Source organism: Lynx rufus, unplaced genomic scaffold (genome assembly GCF_022079265.1).
Source record: "Lynx rufus isolate CCGP_SWC_20201006 ecotype Redwood Valley unplaced genomic scaffold, mLynRuf1.p SCAF_7, whole genome shotgun sequence".
NCBI classification, from domain to species: Eukaryota; Metazoa; Chordata; class Mammalia; order Carnivora; family Felidae; genus Lynx; species Lynx rufus.
Genome location: NW_025814889.1, coordinates 107,668,179 through 107,690,493, shown reverse-complemented (window position 1 = coordinate 107,690,493; position 22,315 = coordinate 107,668,179). Strand labels below are relative to the sequence as shown.

At 33.6% G+C, this 22,315-nt stretch overlaps 1 protein-coding gene across 1 annotated transcript in view; it reads right to left on the bottom strand.

Annotated features, from left to right (window-relative positions):
• The window catches only part of LRRIQ1 (leucine rich repeats and IQ motif containing 1), a 202,522-nt gene extending 183,406 nt beyond the window's left edge, over window positions 1–19,116 (bottom strand). Inside the window, exons 1-7 of the mRNA XM_047065006.1 lie at window positions 18,973–19,116; window positions 17,014–17,125; window positions 12,369–12,460; window positions 10,898–11,015; window positions 9,645–9,868; window positions 5,180–5,254; window positions 366–1,991 (exon numbers count right to left, since the gene is read on the bottom strand). Of these exons, the coding sequence (XP_046920962.1) occupies window positions 366–1,991; window positions 5,180–5,254; window positions 9,645–9,868; window positions 10,898–11,015; window positions 12,369–12,460; window positions 17,014–17,125; window positions 18,973–19,116 (2,391 nt within the window). The remainder of the gene's footprint in view (window positions 1–365; window positions 1,992–5,179; window positions 5,255–9,644; window positions 9,869–10,897; window positions 11,016–12,368; window positions 12,461–17,013; window positions 17,126–18,972) is intronic.
• Window positions 19,117–22,315: the final 3,199 nt, after the last annotated feature.

Here is a 22,315-nt window from a genome sequence, read left to right as displayed (position 1 = left end):
GCAATATCACCGATTAAGAGACAAAATTCTTGGGACGCCTGGGTGACTCAGTCAGTTGAGGGTCCGACATCAGCTCAGGTCATGATCTCATGGTGCCTGAGTTAGAGCCTCGCATTGGGCTCTGTGCAGACAGCTCAGAGCCTGGAACCTGCTTTGGATTCTGTGGCTCCTTCTCTCTCTCTCCGCCCTTCCCCACTTGTGCTCTCTCTGTCTTTCTCTCAAAAATAAATAAATATTAATTTTTTTTAAAAAAAGAGGCAAAATTCTTGGATACAAAATATGCCTTCTACTGATATTTTTAAAGTTACATTTTAGAGAACTAATTGTAATTAAATATGAAAAAGTATTATAAAGTTATAAAATACCTGCTGTAAAGTATTCCAAGGGCCACACTGAAGAATTTCTAGTGTATTCAAAGGAGGCATCGTGTTGGCTGGGCATTTTACAGGTCTCTTTGTCCTAACAATTTCCTTTTGTTGATTTTGCTTGAAAATTTCAAACCAAGGTTTAAATGATTTTATCCAAGCTAGCCTCTTTTCTTCAATAGAAGATAGAAGTGTTGACTTTGGTAAAGTACAGGTCACAATATTTTCACATTCAGCTCTATTATGACATTCTTCTGCGGTTTCTTTAATTTGAGACTTAAGAGAGTTTACTTCTTTAAAAATTAAGGAATTTTTTGCGTCAAAACGTCCCAAATCTTCACAAAAAGCATTTCTTCCTAAAGTATAATCTTGCTCATTTATTTTGTTTTCTATATTTATCATGGAATCACTGCTGTTAAAAATCACATCACTATTCAGAGTATTGCCTTCTCGGTTCTCCTCAGTTTCTTTGGAAATGAAATCAACTTCTTGTTCTTGTAGTATTACATTTTCCCCTATATCTTTAGGATTTTCTAATTTTAGTGGTTGTTGCTTCACTGAAATTACTAAAATATTATTCTCTTCATATAGTGGTCCATTCTGTTCTGATATCTCTTCTTTTTCTACTTTTTGTACCTTATTCTGTTGATTATCTTTGATTATTTTCTGTGCTTCATTGTTTTTCACCTTGTTAATTCCTTGACTATGTCCTAATATTATTGTTTGGGTGTCTTGTCTCACATTCTCATTTATGGCAGGTTTCACATGTTCCCCTTTTTGCATTTGAGACTTTAATTCTTGCAGATGAAACTGTTCATTCACGTTTTCTTTCAGACCTGGGTATTCCAATTCGGTTTTTTTGTCTACATCTTCACATTTTCTTTCTTGCTTGACGATTTTTGTGGAATGTTGTTTTGCTAGGTTTTCATTTTTTACTTCCATTTCAATTTCTGCCAAAATCACCTGGTTTGGTATAGAATCTTTCCATTGCACTTGTATCGGCTCTTTTAATACAAGCTGTCTACCTACATTTTTTCTCTTGGTTGATTGTTCAACTAGCCAGAGGGGAACATCTTCCCACTCCTTTGACTTTTCCTCCCCTACCTTTTTGGCTATATCATCCTTATTCTTTGATGTATCTTCAACAGTTAAATGTTTTGCATTATATTCACCTTTCTTTAATGTTCTACTTATTATTAGCTGTCTGCTTGCATCTCCTCTTAATCTTAATTTTTCCTTGTTTAATAGTTGCTCTTTTTCTCTTCTCACGATGTTCTTTTTTTCTTCATATTCTATTTCTCTCCTCTCCCTTTCCTCTTGCTTCTTCTTTTTTTTCTCTTCCTCAACCTTTTGTTCTTCCTCCAATCTCTTTCGTTTTTCTTCTTCCATCTGTCGTATTTTTGCTTCTTTTTCTTTCCACTCTTGTGCTTCCCTTTTCTTACTTTCTATTTGTTCTTTTATGATTGGACCATATTTTTGGTAGACCACAAATGCTTTATATTTAGCTTGAATTTTTACAGCTGCATTATGATGCAGTTTTAACAAACGCATTTTTTCTTTTTCTTGCAGATCTTTAAATCTTGTTCTTTCTTCTTCTATTTGTAGATGCAACTTTTTAATAAACTCCTAAAGTAAAGTAAGATAAATACCAGTATAAGTGAACAATATTATTAAAATACCATATAAAATATAGGCTGAAAACAAATTGTTAAATTGAAGTCATAATGAAGTTACTATAAAATTCACTTAGAAGGACAAAAGCCATTTATTTTAAAGGATATAATATTTTAAAATATTTGAGAGATTTGATCAAGTTAGTAAGTTGACATTCTAATATTATGACTATACTAAGCCACTCAGATATAAATTGGGGAATTCCTTGAAGATAGAAAGCATATGAAATTAGAATAGTACAGAGAAAAAGCGAGAAAAACCACAAGCCAAAATTTGTGTAGGGGAAAAGGACTTTAAACTTTCCCAGAGCTAGCACAGGGACTGCAGACACAGGGAATTATTTGGTGAGATGATGATACCAGGAAGGCAAGGTAGAGCATACATATATGCAATATGAAGAACCAGCCTAGTCACACATTTTATCCTTTCTCAACTATTACGAGAGCTGATAAGCACATACTACATTAAATGAGATCATTGGGTTAGGTGAGAAAATGCCATTGTCACTAACTAGAGTCCTAAAACAAAAGTAAACAGGTCAACAAAATTCAGCAACTATTGGAGAAAAGCTAACACAAAGGATGTGAGGCAATGAAAATACTTGAACAAGCAGAAGGAAGAACTAGTTTCTGAGAAAAGGTAGGTACTAAATAAAAATTTAAATATTTTTTAGGAAAAATATGTTTAAATAAGAATAACTTTATCTAAAAATGAAATGAAAATATTCAAATAAAAAAAATATGACTCATTCATACAAAAAATCACACTAGAATGACTTTAAATAGGTGTTGGCTAAAGAAAAACTTCCAAGTTAGGTGTTTTTCCAAAACAACCTGCAAAACAACAAAGACATGAAATATATGACAGAGACTTTCAAGCGGAGGATCAACACAGAAACTCCAACACCACTAGTAGGAGTTACAGCTAAAGACCTGAGAAGGATTAAAGGGAAAAAAATAATACAAAAATGTTTTCTAAACCAAAAAAGGCCATAAGATAAGATAAAGAGTGGAGTTAACTTTTCACATATACACATAGACACACATGCCCTGATACACTCATATAGATGCAGCAATATTTCAGAACCCTAAGGAACGTTAAGTTCCATGACGGCAGAAGTTATTTCTGTTTTATCCACTGCTGCACCCTGAACACTCAGAAGTGCTCGGCATGCAGTAAGAAATCAGTAAATTTGTGTGAATAAATGCAAAAAGTGAAAAATCCTAAAACTTCAAAAGAATGTAAGGAAGGAGTGTCAAATCTACAACGATAACACAGGCAAAAATATCTAAATACGCACATGAGTTAGATCTTTAAATTGTTAAAACCAAATGCTAATAAGTCTGGATTCTATATCCCATGAAACAAATCATTCGATTGTAAAAGCAAAATGACATTATTCTCAAGTGTGCAAAATAAAGAAAATTTGCCATCCAAAAATCTTTTTGACAGGTATTTAGGCATACATTCCAGAAAATGAAAACTGAGTCCAGAAATCAGGGGAAACTCAGGATTCAAAGAACACTAATGATCAAAGAAAGCATTAACACTTAGCACTATCTTCTACTTTCTTCTACTATCTCACTTAAGAAGTCAGCTGTTAAGTTCACTGTAGCTCCTTTTAGGTAATGTGCCTTTTTCTCTGGCAGCTTTTACAACTTTCCCCCCTTGTCTTGAATTTCAATCATTACACTACTAAATTCCCAGGTGTGGTTTTCTCTGTATTGATTCTGTATACAGATCATTAATCAACTTTGAATGTTCAGATCGATTTTCTTTTAAACCATTTCAACTATTATCTATTCACCCACTGTTTCTGCTCCATTCTCTTTCTCCTATCCTTCAAAGGTTACTAGTATACACATGTTTTATCTTTTCACTATACATCATATATTTCTTGTACTCTCTTCTGTCCTCCCATTTTTTTTTGTCCTCTCTGTGCTTTAATTTGGATATTTTCTGCTGACCTTGCTTCAGTTTCACTAATGCTCTCATTTGCTGAGTCAAACTGTCAAACTTATGCCCTGAATTTTTAAATTTACATACTGAACTTTTCAACTCTGTAATGTATGCTTGATATTTCATTATAGATTCTAGTTCTCTTTTCTTAGCATCTATCTGTTTAACATGTTGCTATGGCTTGATAGTTATAGGTATCTTAATGGCTCTCCTACTCCAACATTTGGGTTACCTATAGGTAAATTACTATTGTCTTTTTTTTCCCTTGTCATTCATATGTACTGTCTGTTTACATGCCTAACCAACTTTTTTATTTAAATATGCACCATAGAGAAAATCATATTATAATATATAACATCAAATCAATACACTGTACCCTTCAATCTTATGCAATGTTAAATGTCAAATATACATATACTTTTTTAAATGGATAGTAGAAACCTACTTTTTCAGGAGTATGTTTATATAAAGAAAATACTTGAAAGATAAAGAAAGGTAGAATGTTTAGCTGGATATCAGGATTATAAGAAGTTTTATCTACTTCATGTTTATAATTAAAATAATTTTATATAAAAATTTCTATTAAAAATTTTGTTTTATATAAAAACATAATTTTATATAAAATTTTATATAAAATTTATTTTATATTTATATTGCATATAAATTTATTTTATATTTAGATTATATATAACATATATTACATTTATATTATATAACATATGTTATATTTATATTATATATTATATTTATATTATATATAAATACATAAATAAATATTATATAAAAATGAGTTAAGTAAATTTAAACTTAATAAATATCATTAGAATGATCTTGAATTCACAAGAATTATTTAACATTCAATTGTGTTCAAGAAATGAGATAACTTTCATATCCATCTTCAATCATAATGAAATATTCATAATAGCATGTTTCCTCAAATCTTAAAAATTATAGAATTATAATTTTACATAGACATGTTCACTCACTGACCCAGTTTATTTTAATTTTTAGGGCATTATATTTCAAGGAGAATTTCTGGTGATTAATGAATTTTTTAAAGTCTTAGTAAATTAAATCCTATACCAGCTAGGCAATATTACTTTTAAATGTCCATTTCAAGTATAATAAATATTCCAAATGAAGAATAATTATCATGATGTTTAAAAAGAAGAAATAGATACCTCATGCTGTTTAAATTTCTCTTTCCATATTTTCTCTTCTTTATGGAGTTCATCATTCATCTTGTCCTGTTCTTGCTGAACATACGGTAATATTGAGATATTATATCCAAATATCAAAAAAATATATATACTTATTATAAGTGGTTCTCAAACCTGTATTTGTAAATAATAGTTAAAGATAAAAACTCACCCAATGATTCTCTGTTATTAGTAGTAGTATAACAACTTTAATCTCAACCTAAAGTGTCACATAAATGATACCTAAAGTTCCCATTTTGAGCACATAAAGATGTTGGCAACCTGGGAAAGCTTATTTGAGTATGTTTACGTACATAGTAAAATGTATTCACTAGATATGCTGTTGGACAACATGAAAATTACAAATATTAATGTTTGTAAGATGAGTTTTGCATTATATAATATTTTTCTCTCCTCACCATCCCATTGAACTCACAACCCTGCAGTTCAGTGGATAATGTTTTTTTTTTTGATTAGCATCTATTTTGTTAAGGCTCTGCAGAATAAACAAGATCAGTAAAATGTAATCCCTTTCCTCTAAAACTTTATGGAAACATTATCATAAATTCCCATATTATCTCAAATTTAGCAGAATAAATTTATTGCAAGAGAAGACTATAAAGCATCACAGCAGAAATAGATGTTATAACTGGAGGATAATCAAAGGCTTCATGCAGAAGACTAGTTGAAATGACTAGGCTTTCAAGAAGTTAAACAGACATGTTAAGCATTTATTAAATGTTTTTCAACTAGGAAGATGACTATAGTTCTGCTTTTAGGAAAATTAAAAGGTTACCTTAGACAGAGTTAAAGACAGAAAGCAAGAGTCACTAAAGAGATAATAAAGTAGGTATTAGAAAAGTCCATGTAAGAATCAAGGAGAGCCCTCTGTAGATAGGGTGGCAGGAGTGAGAACAGATATAAAGACAATGTAAACATAAAATTTCCATAAACTACCAGATGATTGGAAATAAAGGAAATGGGAATATTTCTTTGTATATAATCTTACATGATGGGAATTAAGCACAGAAATAACAAAATCATTCTAGGGGTGCCAGGGTGGAGTCGGTTAAGTGGTCAACTCTTGATTTCCACTCAGGTCGTGATCACAGGGTTCCTGAGATGGAGCCCTGCATCCAGCTCTGTGCTGATAGTGCAGAGCCTGCTTGGGATTCTCTCTCTGCCCCTACCCTGCTTGCACACTTTCTCCCTCGTTCTCTCTCTCTCTCTCTCTCTCAATCTCTCTCTCTCTCAAAATAAATAAAGAAATATATTTTTAAAAAATCCTTCTGACAGGACTATGGTGAATGGGTTTGTGGAATACAAGGCCAAAAGTAGAGAGATAGGTTAGAGAGTTTAGACAAGCTAGACATTAGGACACCCTGAACCATGGAGTAACAGTAGATTAAGTGTGTGGATGAAAAGATGGATGATATAACTATTAGAGGGAAAAGGATAATAAAGAGAGGGAAGAGTCAAAGATGGTCCTTATCATTCCAGCTTGGACTATGATGATAGTGTAGCTCATCAAAATAACAAATACCTGAGGAGAAGCACAATTAAGAAATAAAGACAATGCATTCAGTTTTAAACATATTAAGATCTGAGTGTAAAGTATCTGTAGAAGAGTTATGTAGTTGACATTGTTTCTGAACAGCCGTAGCTGTGGCTGAGATTATCAAGACAGGAAGTATATGAAGAAAAATAAAAGGACAAAGGAAGAAATCCTTGGTAGTACCATATTCAGGGAGAGAGACAGAGAAGGCTAAACTGGATATAAAGGAGGAATTGTCAAACATGTAAGAAGAGAATCAAGGCAGCATGGTCCGATTGAAGACAAGGAAAAGAGAAATGGTCAACAATCAAAATTTTACTGGCATAAAACGCTACAGAGGTCAATATAAGAGCTGAAAAAGAACCTGTGAGTATGGAAATAGAGAAGTCATCGGTTATTTTTGTTAAGAGCAGTTTAATTTAGTAGAGTGGTGATGATATACACCTAGTAGGCTTAGGATTTAACGAGAGACAAGGACATAAATACAGCAAAAATAACTACTCTTTAATAAGCCTGACTCTGGTAGCTAGAGCTAAAGAGAAGCTAAATTGAGATATATGATCAAAGCTGATCTCATGATTTTTCTTGTGTTTTGTTTCTAGGATGGGAGAAAATTGAACATGTGTATAAACAGTAAGAAAGAAAGAAGTTGATAGGGGTGTTTTGGGGTGTTTCAGCATATGGGGTAAAACTAACAAAGCAGGGGTAAATTGGAAAATGACAGATATAGAGCAGAGCAGGGAAAGCTAACCTTTAGTAGAAGAAACCTTTCCTACTGAGAATGGAGAAAAGGCAAGAAAAAACAGTAGGGTGAATATAAAGGTGGATGCAAACTGATACAGGATTAGAAAATAAAGTTTGCCATTGATGCAAAAATGCTATGTGATTACTTGCCAATAATGAGGAGGGAGAAGTTGGGTAGAACTCTTAAAGAAAGAGATTTACAATAGTTGTTAAGTGGAATGCAAGAGGAAGCTAACAAAGGACACAGAAAAGAACTACTGAAAGAAAATAAATTTCATATGTAGAATCCATCATAATAAAATGATGGAACGGTCATTGGAAAAGTGTTAAGCCTCAAGGCATAACAAAGCATACATTTAGGAATTCATTAAAATATTCTAACCTATAATTTTATGATAAAGCACAAATTACTTTTAGAAACTAAGTTAGAATCTTTGAGGGTGGGCCCCAAGTGTTAGATCTCTCTGGGTCATCTAAGCATATAGCTGAATGCTTTGCCAATGAGGTAGTCACTGTATTTTTGCTTTAAAACAATTAAAAATGTCAATTTATTTGAAGAGAATTTAAAAGTCAGATGTCTTCTAAATCTGAAAACACCACTAAGAATCAATAACAATGATGCACTTAAGCACAAGACAGCAAACACTACTCCAATAATCTTAATTATATTAAAGCGTTTCCTGGAATTAAAAAAAAAAAAGCTTCTGACTTTCAGAAATGACTGATTAAAATGGTCTGTGGGAAGGAAAACATAATGAAAGGAAAGTTAAGGATGCACAGTTCACTATTAGAAAAAGCCACAACCAAACTGGCTCTGTAATATCATTGTTTTTAATTTATTTTCTATAAAATCAGGAAATGCAATGTACTCAACATGGAGGGCTAGAATACCCTGAACTGCATAAGTGACCATATGCCAATGCTCTCTACACAGAACAGTCAAAACTATTAAGTTGTGGGTAATATGTAAGTCAATTTTAGTAATGTAAGACAGGGAAGTCAGTCCTGCCTGTTACCCACACATTCTAAGCTCATGGGCATTCTGATGCCCATAAAGTCAAGTCCTAAAAATTCACCAGTTTCTCAATACACCACTACCATGACTTGAAGTTGTGGACCCCCTGGGGTAGGGTTAGGAGGAAACAAAAATAAAAACATAAAACTCCTGGGGCTCCTGGGTGGATCAGTGCGTTGAGTGTCTGACTTAGCTCAGGCCATTTTCTTGCGTTTGTGAGTTTGAGCCCCACATGGGGCTCTGTGCTGACAGCTCAGAGCCTGGAGCCTGCTTCGGATTCTGTGTCTCCTTGTCTGCCCCTCCCCTGTTCATGCTCTGTCTCTCAAAACTAAATAAACGTTAAAAAAAATTTTTTTTTAAACAACAACATAAAACTCCTTCACACCAAAAAATCTCTGGCCCAGGAATTAGCTCAATATGGGAGCAAGGCATAGGCCATCACCTACATGGTTGAACCACTTCAACCAAATGTTTCATGTAATTGCTATATATTAGACCACATAGCAAGGATATTTCATGATCAAGTAAATTATGTTGCCTTCTTCCATGATAAGAAGGGTATGAAAAAACAACAGTTTATATTCTAAGTATCAGCCTTTCTAGGACAATCTTTGTAACTTCATAGACCCAGGGGACCCCCAAGATCCAAAGAAGCATCTGAAATTCCAATGAATTACAGTGAAAACTAATCAAGAAGTCCATAGTAAATCCTACTACCACAGTCAATTGCTTCAACTATCAGAAGTACTTAAAACCCACAGAATAGGGTGCCTGGATGGCTCAGTCAGTTAGGGTCTGACTCCTGCTCAGGACATGATCTCACAGATTATGAGTTTGAGCCCTGCATCGGGCTCTCTGTCAGCACAGAGCCCGCTTCAGATCCTCTGTTCCCCTCTCTCTGTACTCCTCCCCCACTCAGGCTCTCCCCACCCCCTATCCCTCTCTCTCAAAGATAAATATTAAAAAAATATTTTCTAATGTCATTTGGTCCAAAAAGTAAAATTCTATTAAAAAAAAATACACAGAACATAGCTCAATCCCCGCCATAATCCAAAACACCAGTACTATTCAGAAGTAGTTACTGATTCAAAAATCGTATGAAAAACAACAAAAATTTAAAAAAAAATCCTTACCTTGTGAATATTCTCTAATTTCTTCTTTTCAACTTCAAACTGTTTCATCCAGCAATGTCTCTTTTCTTCTTCTTCTTCAAATTGCTTTTGTTCTCTATCCCTTTGAGCTTTGAGAGTTTCTTTCTCTTGGTCTTCCAGTTCTTTCTGTTTGTCTTGCCAAGCTTCAAAAGACTGCCTACATCTTTCTTCCACTTCACAGTATCCAAAATTTATATCAGTATCATCTGCATTCATGAAGAGAAACATTATTATTATTATTATTATTATTATTATTATTAAAATAATGCCTTTCGGTGTGCCTGGGTAGCTCAGTCAGTTGATTTCAACTCCTAATTTCAACTCAGGACATGATCTCAGAGTTGTGGGATTGAGACCCACATTGGGCTCTGTGCTGGCCATGGAGCCTGCTTAAGATTCTCTCTCCTTCCCTCTTTCTGCCACTCCCAGCTCACACTCTCGTTCTCTCAAAAAAGAAAAAAAAAATCTAACCTCTCAAAACTGATTTAATGTAAAGTATAAGGGTAATTTTGAAATGAAGAAATAATGTCAATGTATTACCAAAGTAAAAGGGACAATATGCAAAAAATACATTCTTAAATATACATAAAAATTCTATTGCAGTCATATATAAGGGAGTTCCATTTCACTCAATTAAGAAATTACATAACTTGCCTTAAATTATATACCACAAAACTTAATGTAAAAACATAATATGTGTGTGTGTGCTGTACTTAAAAGATACTTAAGGAACATAGTTAAAGGACACTTAAAAATCCAAGGCTGAGTATATCTATTTCAGTCAGCTATATAGATGGAAAATTTTAAATATATTTAAATCAAGTTAATTTAAGAGGTATAAAAAACTATGAAAATATGGGGTCACCTTGGTGGCTTGGTCGGTTAAGCATCTGACTTCGGCTCAGATCATGATCTCGTGGCTCATGAGTTCAAGCTCTGTGTCAAGCTCTGTGCTGACAGCTCAGAGCCTGGAACCTGCTTCAGATTCTGTGTCTCCCTCTCTCTCTGCCCCTCCCGCTTGTGCTCTGTCTGTCTCTCTCTCTCTCACAAATAAACATTAATTTTTTTAAAAAGTATGAAAATATGAAATTAAATAAGTACAGTAAAGCATAATAATTTTCAAATATCAGGATTGTATTTTTCTAAATGTCAGAAGAAAACTCTTAATCATTTTTCAGATAACTATAGTAAATCACATTAAAATTATCAAAACTGTCATTGAGCATTTAGCCCACCTGACAAGACATGTTCATCTACAGGCAAATCATGAGGACCAGGCTCTGGAATAGAATCAGGACTGCTACAATGGGTTTTACTCCTCAGAAATTCTTCCTTTTCTATTTCAGATAACATCTAAGAGGTTAAAAAGAATGCCAATAATTAAAGAAAGAGTCAAGCAATCGCTTTAATAATGTATCAAGTATTTATGTACACATATCTAGAACTTTATTTACTTTGAATCTCTCTCAAATACAACTCTATAGCACACTAAAAATGTTTTTCCCATGCAAACAGACTATATTTTGCCCTCCTTATTTTTCAGAATTCTAAGCACTCTCTGATATTCATCCGCACTATTCAGTTAAACTGCCTGAAAATCTGTGGAACGAATAAGTCATAGGAATAAAAGGTATAGCATTAGGAATGGAGTCGATGGTATACAGCCATTTATGGTAACAGACGGTAGCTACATTTGTGGTAAGCATAGCATGATGTGTGGAGATGTTTTATTACTCTGCTGTATACCTGAAGCTAATGTAATACTGTGTGTTAACTATACTCAAATGAAAAAAAGAAATTCCTTGAAAATTATTTCCAAATGTTTCTACTAATGTTTTCTTCCTAATATATTTCTATATTTCTCAATTAGAGTGATTGCTCACATATACAAACTGCTGATACATTTAGTACATTTAAAAAACAACTATTTCCTACTTTAACCTAAATTATGAAAAAGTCATAATATTGATGAATACTTTTCCATAATTAGACCTGCACCATATTCTAGCTGGTAAGATATAGGATATCTATTTCAATGAAGTAGCAGTATGATAATTCAAAATTAATATTTCAAGTTTGTTACCAAAAAAAGGGAGTCAAGAGACATATATATATATATATATATATATATATATATATATATAGAGAGAGAGAGAGAGAGAGAGAGAGAGAGAGAGAGAGAGAGGCAACTTTAAAATTACACTAAACATCATAGGGACCAGGAGTATACATTTCTAGAGGTTTTAACCAAAAATGCTAGGCTCTCCTTTCATATTATTTCTTTAAGAATGTTTTTATTTTATCTTTTTTTTTAACTAACATAAGATGTTCTATTTTTAAATTTTCCATACGATATTTAAAGTCTCTACTGTAACAGTACATTCCTAAGCAAGGTAATTAATATTATAGTCATCGTTTTCTTCCTTGGAGATTTTAGGGAAAAAATAATCACACAATATAGTTAAATTTCCAAGTACTGATGGTTCAAATCACTATTTCTAATATTTTTAAAGGTTGAAATTTGAGTTGTTGTCTATTACATGCCAGAGAAAAGCACAATACTAAAAATTATTTGCTTAAAAATAATTAAATTTTTAATTTTTAATCAGTGAACTTTAAATCAGTGAACTAGCATCCTTTATAAGAGGGAAAGGTAAATTTCTAACTGTAATATTGAGTACTTTCAGTCAAATATTGATCATATACCTTTATTAATTGTTCCGGATTTTCTTTATGTTCAGTTGATAATTCTATCTTTAAATGCATATGATTATTAGAAACCACTCCATAACTATAGTCTAGAGAAAGAAAAAAATATTATAGCTTTAAATATTAGAGAGCAAGGCAAAACATGTTAAAATCTCAAACGCTTTCGTCATCCTTTAATCTCAAATTCTATCATAGTATATTCTTTTTATTTGTTTTGGGAGAGAGAGAGAGAGAGAGTATATGCACATGCGCATGAGTGTGGGAGAGGCAGGGTGAGGGGGAGAGAAAGAATCCCAAGCAGGCTCCATGCTGTCAATGCAGAGCCTGACACAGGGCTTGATCTTAAGAACCATGAGATCATGACCTGAGTAGAAAACAAGACTTAGATGCTTAACCGACGGAGTCATCCAGAAACCTCTATCAGTGACTCGATGATGAGTCACACAAAACCATAGGAAAATAATGAAAAATAAAGAACAGAGGAAATCTGTAATCTTTGTCCTAAAAATAAAAGTAATAAATTTATAAAGCACTCTTTTGATCACCTTTCATATTTTATACTGAAGTTTATTTTCCATGTACACAGAATAATGCTGTTTTATACTGCAATGATGCCCTAATTAGAAATCAACACAAGTTCAATTCTACCTGCCAAAAACTAGCAATATAAGCTTTCACAAGATATTAAAAATACTTTAATAAAATTACTAATTTAAAAGATTATAACTACTAATGTGAATGAAGTGAGCTTTCATTCCTGGTTTTATGTGTTTTTTGTTGAATTTTATTGTCCTGTTACCATTTGTGTAGATGTAGTTTTGTTTTTTTTTTTTTTTTTTTTTTTTTTTGTCCTTATTCAGCTAATGTGTTCTATCCTGGGAACCTCTCCTACTAGTAAACTATTTTTTTACAGATGACTGTTCTGCTGGTTAACTACCTCTTCACACCAGTTTTGTCCGATAGCATATATTGTCTTCAACACCTACTCACAGCCTTACCAGCATGATTTCCTATGTGAGAGGTTGAAAGCAAAAATAACATTCTACAGATTTCTTTGAAGCCAGGTTTCAGAGGGTGATTTAGATTCTGTGATATATTTAAGTCTTTATTTTCCTAAAAATATTACGTGTGAAGACTAAAGACTTCAGCTAACTGCATTCCTAATTAAGATCTAACTGTAAATGCATACAGAAATCTAAGCAAGAACTGCCTATTTAAGCTCAGTCAACCCACAGAACCATAAAAGATAATAACATATTGTTATTTTAAACCACTCAGTTTGTTTTGCAGCAATAAGTAACCAAAACATCTACTCTGTGCATAAAAACAAACACACAAATACCCCAAAAACCTTTCTGCTTAAAGGAGCTAAAGTAGCTTCTGTCTACAAATGAGAGCCCTAAACAAAATATCTACATTCAAAAATGAAATTAGCCTCTGGCTTCTTTTGTATGTGTGTTATGCTTGTACAGATTTATATTTGAAATATGTAGCTTTTTATAAATGAAATATAATCTTCAGATTTGTTTATCCTTGTGGATTGTAAGAAATCAGTTGTAAAATCATACTGATTTCTTTTTTTCTTTTTTAAAATTATACTAATTTCTTTAATTTTTTTTAATGTTTATTTATTTTTGAGAGAGAGAGACACACAAAGTGCAAGCAGGGGAGGAGCAGAGAGAGGGAGTCACAGTATCCGAAGCAGGCTCAAGGGTCTGATCTGTCAGCACACAGCACAATGTGGAGCTCGAACTCACAAGTCTTGAGATCATGACCTGAGCTAAAGTCAGACACTTAACCGACTGAGCCACCCAGGTGCCCCAAAACTCATACTAATTTCTAATGACATTTGAGAAGGAAACCTTTTCCACCTTCTTGCCAGGTTATCAATTTAATCATGTTTTCCACCCTTTTCAAACAATTTTGATAATTTGAATTTTCTTGAAAAATTATACTATTCTTTGATACTATCAAACTTATTTCATTAGAATGATACATAAGATCTCATAATTTTCTAAACCACTGCTACAACTGTAATTATATAACCTTTTATGTAACTAATTTTCTATGATTGTGTTTCCTTCTATTTTTTCTTAATTAGGCTATATAATTGCTAATATATTTATAATATACTTTCATTATATTTACTTCAGGAAATATAAATTTTAAAAAACATTAAAATTCCCTATAACTCAACTACAGATAGTCACTGCCAAAATTTAAAGCATCTACATATAGTAAGTATTTATATATGCACACAGGTTCTCAGGACAAAAATCTTGGGAGTCAATTTCCTCTCTTCCTTTCATTCCAATCCACCAATAAAACATCCATTTGGTTCTTTTTACCTTAAAAATGGTTTCTTGAATATGACTATTTTTCATCATTTCTACTCAAATCACTCTCATTTTTTTTTTCAACGTTTTTTATTTATTTTTGGGACAGAGAGAGACAGAGCATGAACGGGAGAGGGGCAGAGAGAGAGGGGGACACAGAATCGGAAACAGGCTCCAGGCTCTGAGCCATCAGCCCAGAGCCCGACGTGGGGCTCGAACTCACGGACCGCAAGATCGTGACCTGGCTGAAGTCGGACGCTTAACCGACTGCGCCACCCAGGCGCCCCTCAAATCACTCTCATTTCTAACCACACTATTACAACAGTTTTGTAGTAGACTTTTGCTACCTCAAGGCATCTTTTCTACATAATCACCAGAATGATTGTCTCAAAATGTGTCAGATACTGCCACTCTTTACTCAAAAACCTTAGCATACAGAGAGTAGAATCCAAAGTCCAGACCATGATTTATAAGAGCCCTCTATGATCTGACACTTATATGATCTGTGCTTTGGCCTTTACAGATCCTTCTTTCTGGAACATTGTCTTTCTAGATATCCACGTAGCTCACCTTCTCATTCACTGAGATGTCCATGTGGCTTACCTTTCAGTTATTGCTTAAATATTACTTTCTCAGAGAGGCCTTCGCTGACTTACCCTATCTAAAACGGCAACCTCCAATCTCTATCCCCTATCTTAAACTTTTTCCTTCATAGAAGTTATCATGATTAAAATATTACATATTTATTTATTTATAGTCTATCTCCCCACACTGGAACATTAGAATAGGAAAGCAGGACCTTTGTCTATTTTGTTCTGTGTTATAGTCTTAGTAGCTAAAACAGATCATTTCACACAGCAATATTTGTTGAATGAATATCTATGAATATCCATATTGTAACTTACATTAATATTTGCATAAATAACACTGAATTTTATAATAATTTTAAACACTACATCATGAATATTTTTATGCTATTAAATATCATCTAAGCCATCTTTTTTAATGGGTGTAGTTGCACACACTAAGATCCTATTAAACACTTAGGCTGTTGCCATTTTTCATTATAAACTAAACCTTGATTAATTCTAATTAAATCTTTAATCATTCTATTAGTCTTAGAATAATTTCAAGAAGTAAATTTGCTCAGCTGAATCAAATAAAACTTGTTAGCCTTCTCATATAAATTGTTTTTCTCCAAAAAGATGTATAAACTGATACTTCTAAAATATTCCTGCAACCAATTTTCTTTTCTTTAATGCAAAGTACAGATGATCCTTGATCAACATGGGGATTACAAGTGACAACCCCCATGTAGTAAAAAATCTGCATATAGCTTTTGATACCCCAAAACATAACTACCAATAGCCTACTGTAGACCAGAAGGCTTACCAATAACATAAAGTCTATTAACATATATTTTATATACTATGTGTATAATGTACTGTATTCTTACAACAAAGTAAGCTAGAGAAATTAAAATGTTATTAAGAAAATCATAAGGAAAAGAAAATCCATTTTATTTTTTTTTTTAATTTTTTTTTCAACGTTTATTTATTTTTGGGACAGAGAGAGACAGAGCATGAACGGGGGAGGGGCAGAGAGAGAGGGAGACATACAGAATCGGAAACAGGCTCCAGGCTCTGAGCCATCAGTCCAGAGCCTGACGCGGGGCTCGAACTCCCGGACCGCGAGATCGTGACCTGGCTGAAGTCGGACGCTTAACCGACTGCGCCACCCAGGCGCCCCGAAAATCCATTTTATAATACTGTAAAAAATCTGTGCATAAATGAGCCATGTAATTTGAACCAGCATTGTTCAAGAACCAACCGTCACAGAGTCAGTTTAGCTTCAGACTTCGGCTCAGGTCATGATCTCGAGGTTCATGGGTTTGAGTCCCACATCAGACTCTGTACTGAGAGCATGGAGCCTGGAGCTTGCTTCAGATTCTGTGTCTCCCTGTCTCTCAGCCCCTCTCCCGCTCGTGTTCTGTCTCTCTCTCAAAAAAATAAACAAACATTTAAAAATTTAAAAAAAAAAGAATCAGCCGTAATACAATCTCTGGTTTTAATTAAGACTGGTAAAACAAACTGTTGGTGGCTACTATTTATTAGACATATAAGGAAAGTAATACAGGAAATAAATTAATGGAGTAAATAAAAATCTCATATATTATATACTAGAGACAAATGCACATACATGTGTATAACAACAGATAAGAACTTGAAACAATATAATTTTCTAAATTATAAATCATTCCTGCTTACAGAAAACTTATCTGCCAAGCAGTTAAAAACTGTACTTACTTAAAACCTCTGTATCTTCCAAGTCCTGAAGAATGAGCTCTTCAACAGTTTTACTCTTATTCTTTATGATGTCAATACAGTGAAGAACTGACTCAGGTAACTCATCCACATCCTCAAATTTAAAAAACATGAAATCAATGGTTAAATTGTTTATTAAACCTATGTATCAAATATTTGATAAAAGTTTTGATACACCAAAAATTTGAGCAAAATATGTGAATGAGTTCAAACAAGTATATTGGTTAAAATTTGCTCTTCATTTTCAAGTGGTTATGAAGCACATCCATGATTCTGTTGATTTCACATTTAAATGAACAATTTCAGAATTGTTTGTCTCATTTGAATATCATTACTATTATCATTATAATGTAAAAATATTAACTTTCCAAAAGTAGTATATAGGTTATTTCAATCCTAATTGAAAATCAAAGTAGAACTGCTTTTTGAAATTTAACAAATGACTTGTTTTTGTTTTTGTTTTTAGAAAAAGCTTAGTGGAGATTTCAAAGAGCAAAACAACTAAAGCAATTTTACCTATTTGATACTTAAAAAACTACAATAGGCCAAAACTAACAGAATAATGGAAAAGAATAGATAATCTTAGATAGAGCTAAACATATACAAAAGATAGGACAAATCAATTGAGAGGTCCCTTGGTGGCTCAGTCAGTTAAACATTCGACTCTTGATTTCAGCTCAAGTCATGATGTCATGGTTCATGAGTTCGAGCCCTGCATAGGGCTCTGTGCTGACAGCATGGAGCCTGCTTAAGATTCATTCTCATTTTCTCTCTCTGTCTCTCTGTCTCTCTGTCTCTCTCCTTCTCCCTCCCTTTCTGCCCCTCCCCTGCTCACATTCCTTCTCTCTCTCTCTCTCTCTCTCTCTCAAAATAAATAAATAAACTTAAAAAAAAAAAAAAAAGCAGTTCAGGGGCACCTGGGTGGCTCACTCGGTTGAGTGACCGACTTCGGCTCAGGTCATGATTTCAGGGCTCCAGAGTTTCAAACCCCGCGTCAGGCTCTGCACTGAAAGCTCAGAGCCTGGAGCCTGCTTCATATTCTGGGTCTCCCTCTCTCTGCCCCTCTCTTGCTCATGCTGTCTCTCTCTGTCTCTCAAAAATAAATAAACATTTAAAAATTTAATTATAAAAAAAGGCAGATCAATTGAGAAGAGGTAAATTATTCATCAAGTGATATTAATAATATTAACTAAATACATGCAGGAAAATTTCTAGCTAGATCTACATTTTATAACATAATTGAAAATAAATTCCCATTAGTTTAAGGATTTTGATGTAAAAGAATTAATCTGTGAATAAATTTTCTAAGCATATAAACACTGGGGAAAATGCACAAATGAAAAGAAGATATATTTGATTTCCAAAAAAATAACTATTTCTATAGATCTAAAGAGTTTACATAAATTTTGTTTTTCATGTATATCTAATAACATTAAGACACTCAGGAAGTAAAAAAAAGCAGGATATAAATAATTATATGTATAATATAATCCCAATTTTGCAAAAAACCCCCACACATATGCATATGAAATTATATGTGATTTCTATTTTCATTTTTATATTAAAATATCTAACAGGGGCGCCTGGGTGGCGCAGTCGGTTAAGCGTCCGACTTCAGCCAGGTCACGATCTCGCGGTCCGTGAGTTCGAGCCCCGCGTCGGGCTCTGGGCTGATGGCTCAGAGCCTGGAGCCTGTTTCCGATTCTGTGTCTCCCTCTCTCTCTGCCCCTCCCCCGTTCATGCTCTGTCTCTCTCTGTCCCAAAAATAAAATAAACGTTGAAAAAAAAAATTTTAAAATATCTAACAATACACATTGTTTAAAAGGGATCATAAGTTAAAAAATTATATAACTATGTAAAACACACTGAGAAAAGTAATATTTCTCCTGAAAAGTTTACTCCAGTTAAAAGGCTCCTAAAAGTCCAGTATTTAACACTTACTGTATCACTATCAACACTCTGGGTTTCTGATTTTGAATCACTATCATCATCATCTTTTTCCAATGAAGAAATGCTGATTTTATCCAATTCAGCTTCTATTTCTTCTTCGAGCTTTGCTTCATCATCATTGTTGTTTTCCATCATCTTTCATAATAAAACACAAAACCATTTAAGGAGAATTGAGAGGTGCCTGGGTGGCTCAGTCAGTTAAGGGTCTGACTATTTCTGCTTAGGTCATGATCCCAGGGTTGTGGGATCGAGCCCTGCATTGGGCTTCTTGCTGACAGCATGAAGCCTGCTTGGGATTCTCTCTCTCCCTCTCTCTCTGTCTCTCTGTCTCTCTCTCTGTCTCTCAAAATAAATAAATAATAAAAAAATATAAAGAGAATTGAAGTAGCTAAAATGAGTAAAAACTATGGGTTGTTTAATGTGTCATACCAATGTTCTGTGTAAACATGTTTTCATCTAGGAAACTTTTATCATATCTTATTATGGTTGTACCATATATTAGAAAACATTGTTTTCTCTCTCCGTTAATTCAAATGTGTGACTACAAAATGATCAACTCTAATACTAATCTCTTAATTCTGTAAGGGAAAAGTCACGTGGAAAGGACACTCTTAGCTTCCTGAACCAAGAAACATCACAGTAAAATTCATCCTCATGGGTATAATTAAGGGAAAAATACCTCTGAACAGCTTGAATATTCGAAGATTCGAATACTCAAAAGAGAACAACTCAAGTCTATACATGGGGCAATATATGGTTATTTTCTACTCATTAACTCATAGTTGTCAATTTTACTATAGATAGTCATCTGTTTTTAACAACAACAACATGTTATAATAATGGATAATATACGGATATCCATAATGGATAATGGATGTTATAATAATGGACAATATATGGATATCCATATGGATATATGGATAGTATATAAGATTAATACTTATTTTATTTAAATCTTTAATGATTATAATGGCTATGGATCAAGCAATACGTTACAGTATATCTTCACATAATCATCACATCATCAACCAGCATTAGCTTCCATGTATTGAGTATCTGTGACAAGCCAGGCACTAGAAGACACTTGTGTGATTAATAGTTATCAGAGTAAATTAACAGGGTTACGGTCATTATAGTCATTGTAATAATAATAAAACCAAGGTTTGAAGAATTTACTTAACTGTGCATAGTCATTATGCTAATAAGCAATGGAAACAGGACCCTAATTGAGAGATACAAAGCCAGGACTCTTCCCACTACAACATGTCCTACAAACTTAGTCAGGCTCTTCATCTGCACAGCAATCTTTCTTAACATCTCTTAATCCAACAGTCTTCAAATTTCAGATTATATGCCACAAAAACAGACACTCAAATCAATGGAACACAATAGAGAACCCAAAAATGGACCCATAAACATATGACCAACTAATCTTTGACAAAGCAGGAAAGAATATCCAATGGAATAAAGACAGTCTCTTCAGCAAGTGGCGCTGGGAAAACTGTACAACAACATGCAGAAGAATGAACCTGGACCACTTTCTTACACCAGACACAAATTTCAGATGATAACTCGTGAATCCAGAAATTAATTCAGTGGCTCTTTATCACAAAGTTTTAATGATGGAATAGGATAGGAAAAAATAGGGTAGGTCATAAAAGAAACTATAATTTAACTATATATGTTAAAGATAAAAATAGTTTTTAAAACTTTTGTTTCACTTGTAAATGGGTATATATGTATGCATGTGTACATGAGCTGCAGTGTAGTTGCGTATTTGTTTTACTGTGGGTCTTGGTTTAAGAAAAGAAAGTTTGAAAAATTCTGTACTAGTATTTTATTTTCCAGACTATTCCAAACTTTAATTCTTTCCTCAGGTCCCTGGCCTTTCCAGTGCTGTGTTCTTGACTCTTCTTCCTTCCTTCTTTCTTTCTTTCCTTCCTTCTTTCCTTCCTTCCTTCTCTCCTCTTTTCCTTCTTTTACTCATCTCAAAATCAAGTTTTTGGGAGCCTACAAGGTACATTAACATCACTACTAGGGATAGAAATACATTGATTAAATTAGACAGTATCCTGTGTTCATAGTTTATGATCTAGTTAACAAAGAAAATGAAACATCCTCATTTTCCTATTTCTTTTCCTGAAATCTTTTCATATTCATCTTACTTGGAGAGGAACCCCTTCCTAATAAAGTATAATCTTGTACCTATGCTTTGAATCTGACAATTTCTCACATATTGAACTGTGTTCCATCCACTATTTTTTCTGTTTATTGCCTCGCCATACATTTTTATTCCACTTGCCTCTCTTCCACACATAAACACAATCAGTTCACTCCCATCCAAAAATCAAACAAACAACCTGTGCCTGCCTGTCCTATAGCTATACATATTACATATCTTTCTTTCACATACAAATGATTTAATTGGACTGATCTTCACTTATTGCCTATACTATTGGGCATTTATTCCAGAGAAATAAAAAATTATTTTCACACACTAAAACTTGTACAGGAGTGTTCACGACGGTTTTATTCATAATAGTCTCAAACTGGAAACAAGCAAAATGTCCCTCAGTAGATGAATGGTTAAACCAATTCTAGCACATCCATACCATTCAATACTACTCAGAAATAAAAGGAATAGATTTTACTACACGTCACCATATTGATAAATCTCCTTGAATTTCTAGGGAACTATGTTGAGCAAAAGCCCAAACCAAAAGCTAACATACTATATGATTCCACTTATGTAACATTTTGAAATGACAAAATTTTATAAGTGGAGGAAAGATTAGTGATTCCCAGGAGTAAGGGGTGGATGGAGTTGGAGGAAGGTGGCTATGGTCATGAAAGGGCAACATGAAAGATCCTTGTAGCATTGGAGCTGCTCAGTATCTTGATTGTAGTAATAGATAAGTGAGTATATTCAGATGATAAAAATTATATATCATACACACAAATGAGTACAAGGAAAACTGAGGAAAACTGAGTAAGATCAGCAGACTGTGTCAATATTAATATTCTGATATCAGACTATCGTTACAAAATGTTACTACTGGGGACATCTGCGTGCCTCAATCAGTTAAATGTCTAACTCTTTATTTCAGCTCAGGTCATGATCTCATGTTCCCTGAGTTCGAGCCCCGTGTCAGGCTCTGCTGACAGCACAGAGCCTGCTTGGGATTCTCTCTCTCCCTCTCTCTCTGCCCTTCCCTTGCTTGTGCACATGTTCGTTCTCTGTCTTTCTCTCTCTCTCTTTCAAAATAAATAAAGAAACGTTTTAAAAAAAGTAAAATTTATTTTAAAAATGTTACCATGAGGAGACACTGGACAG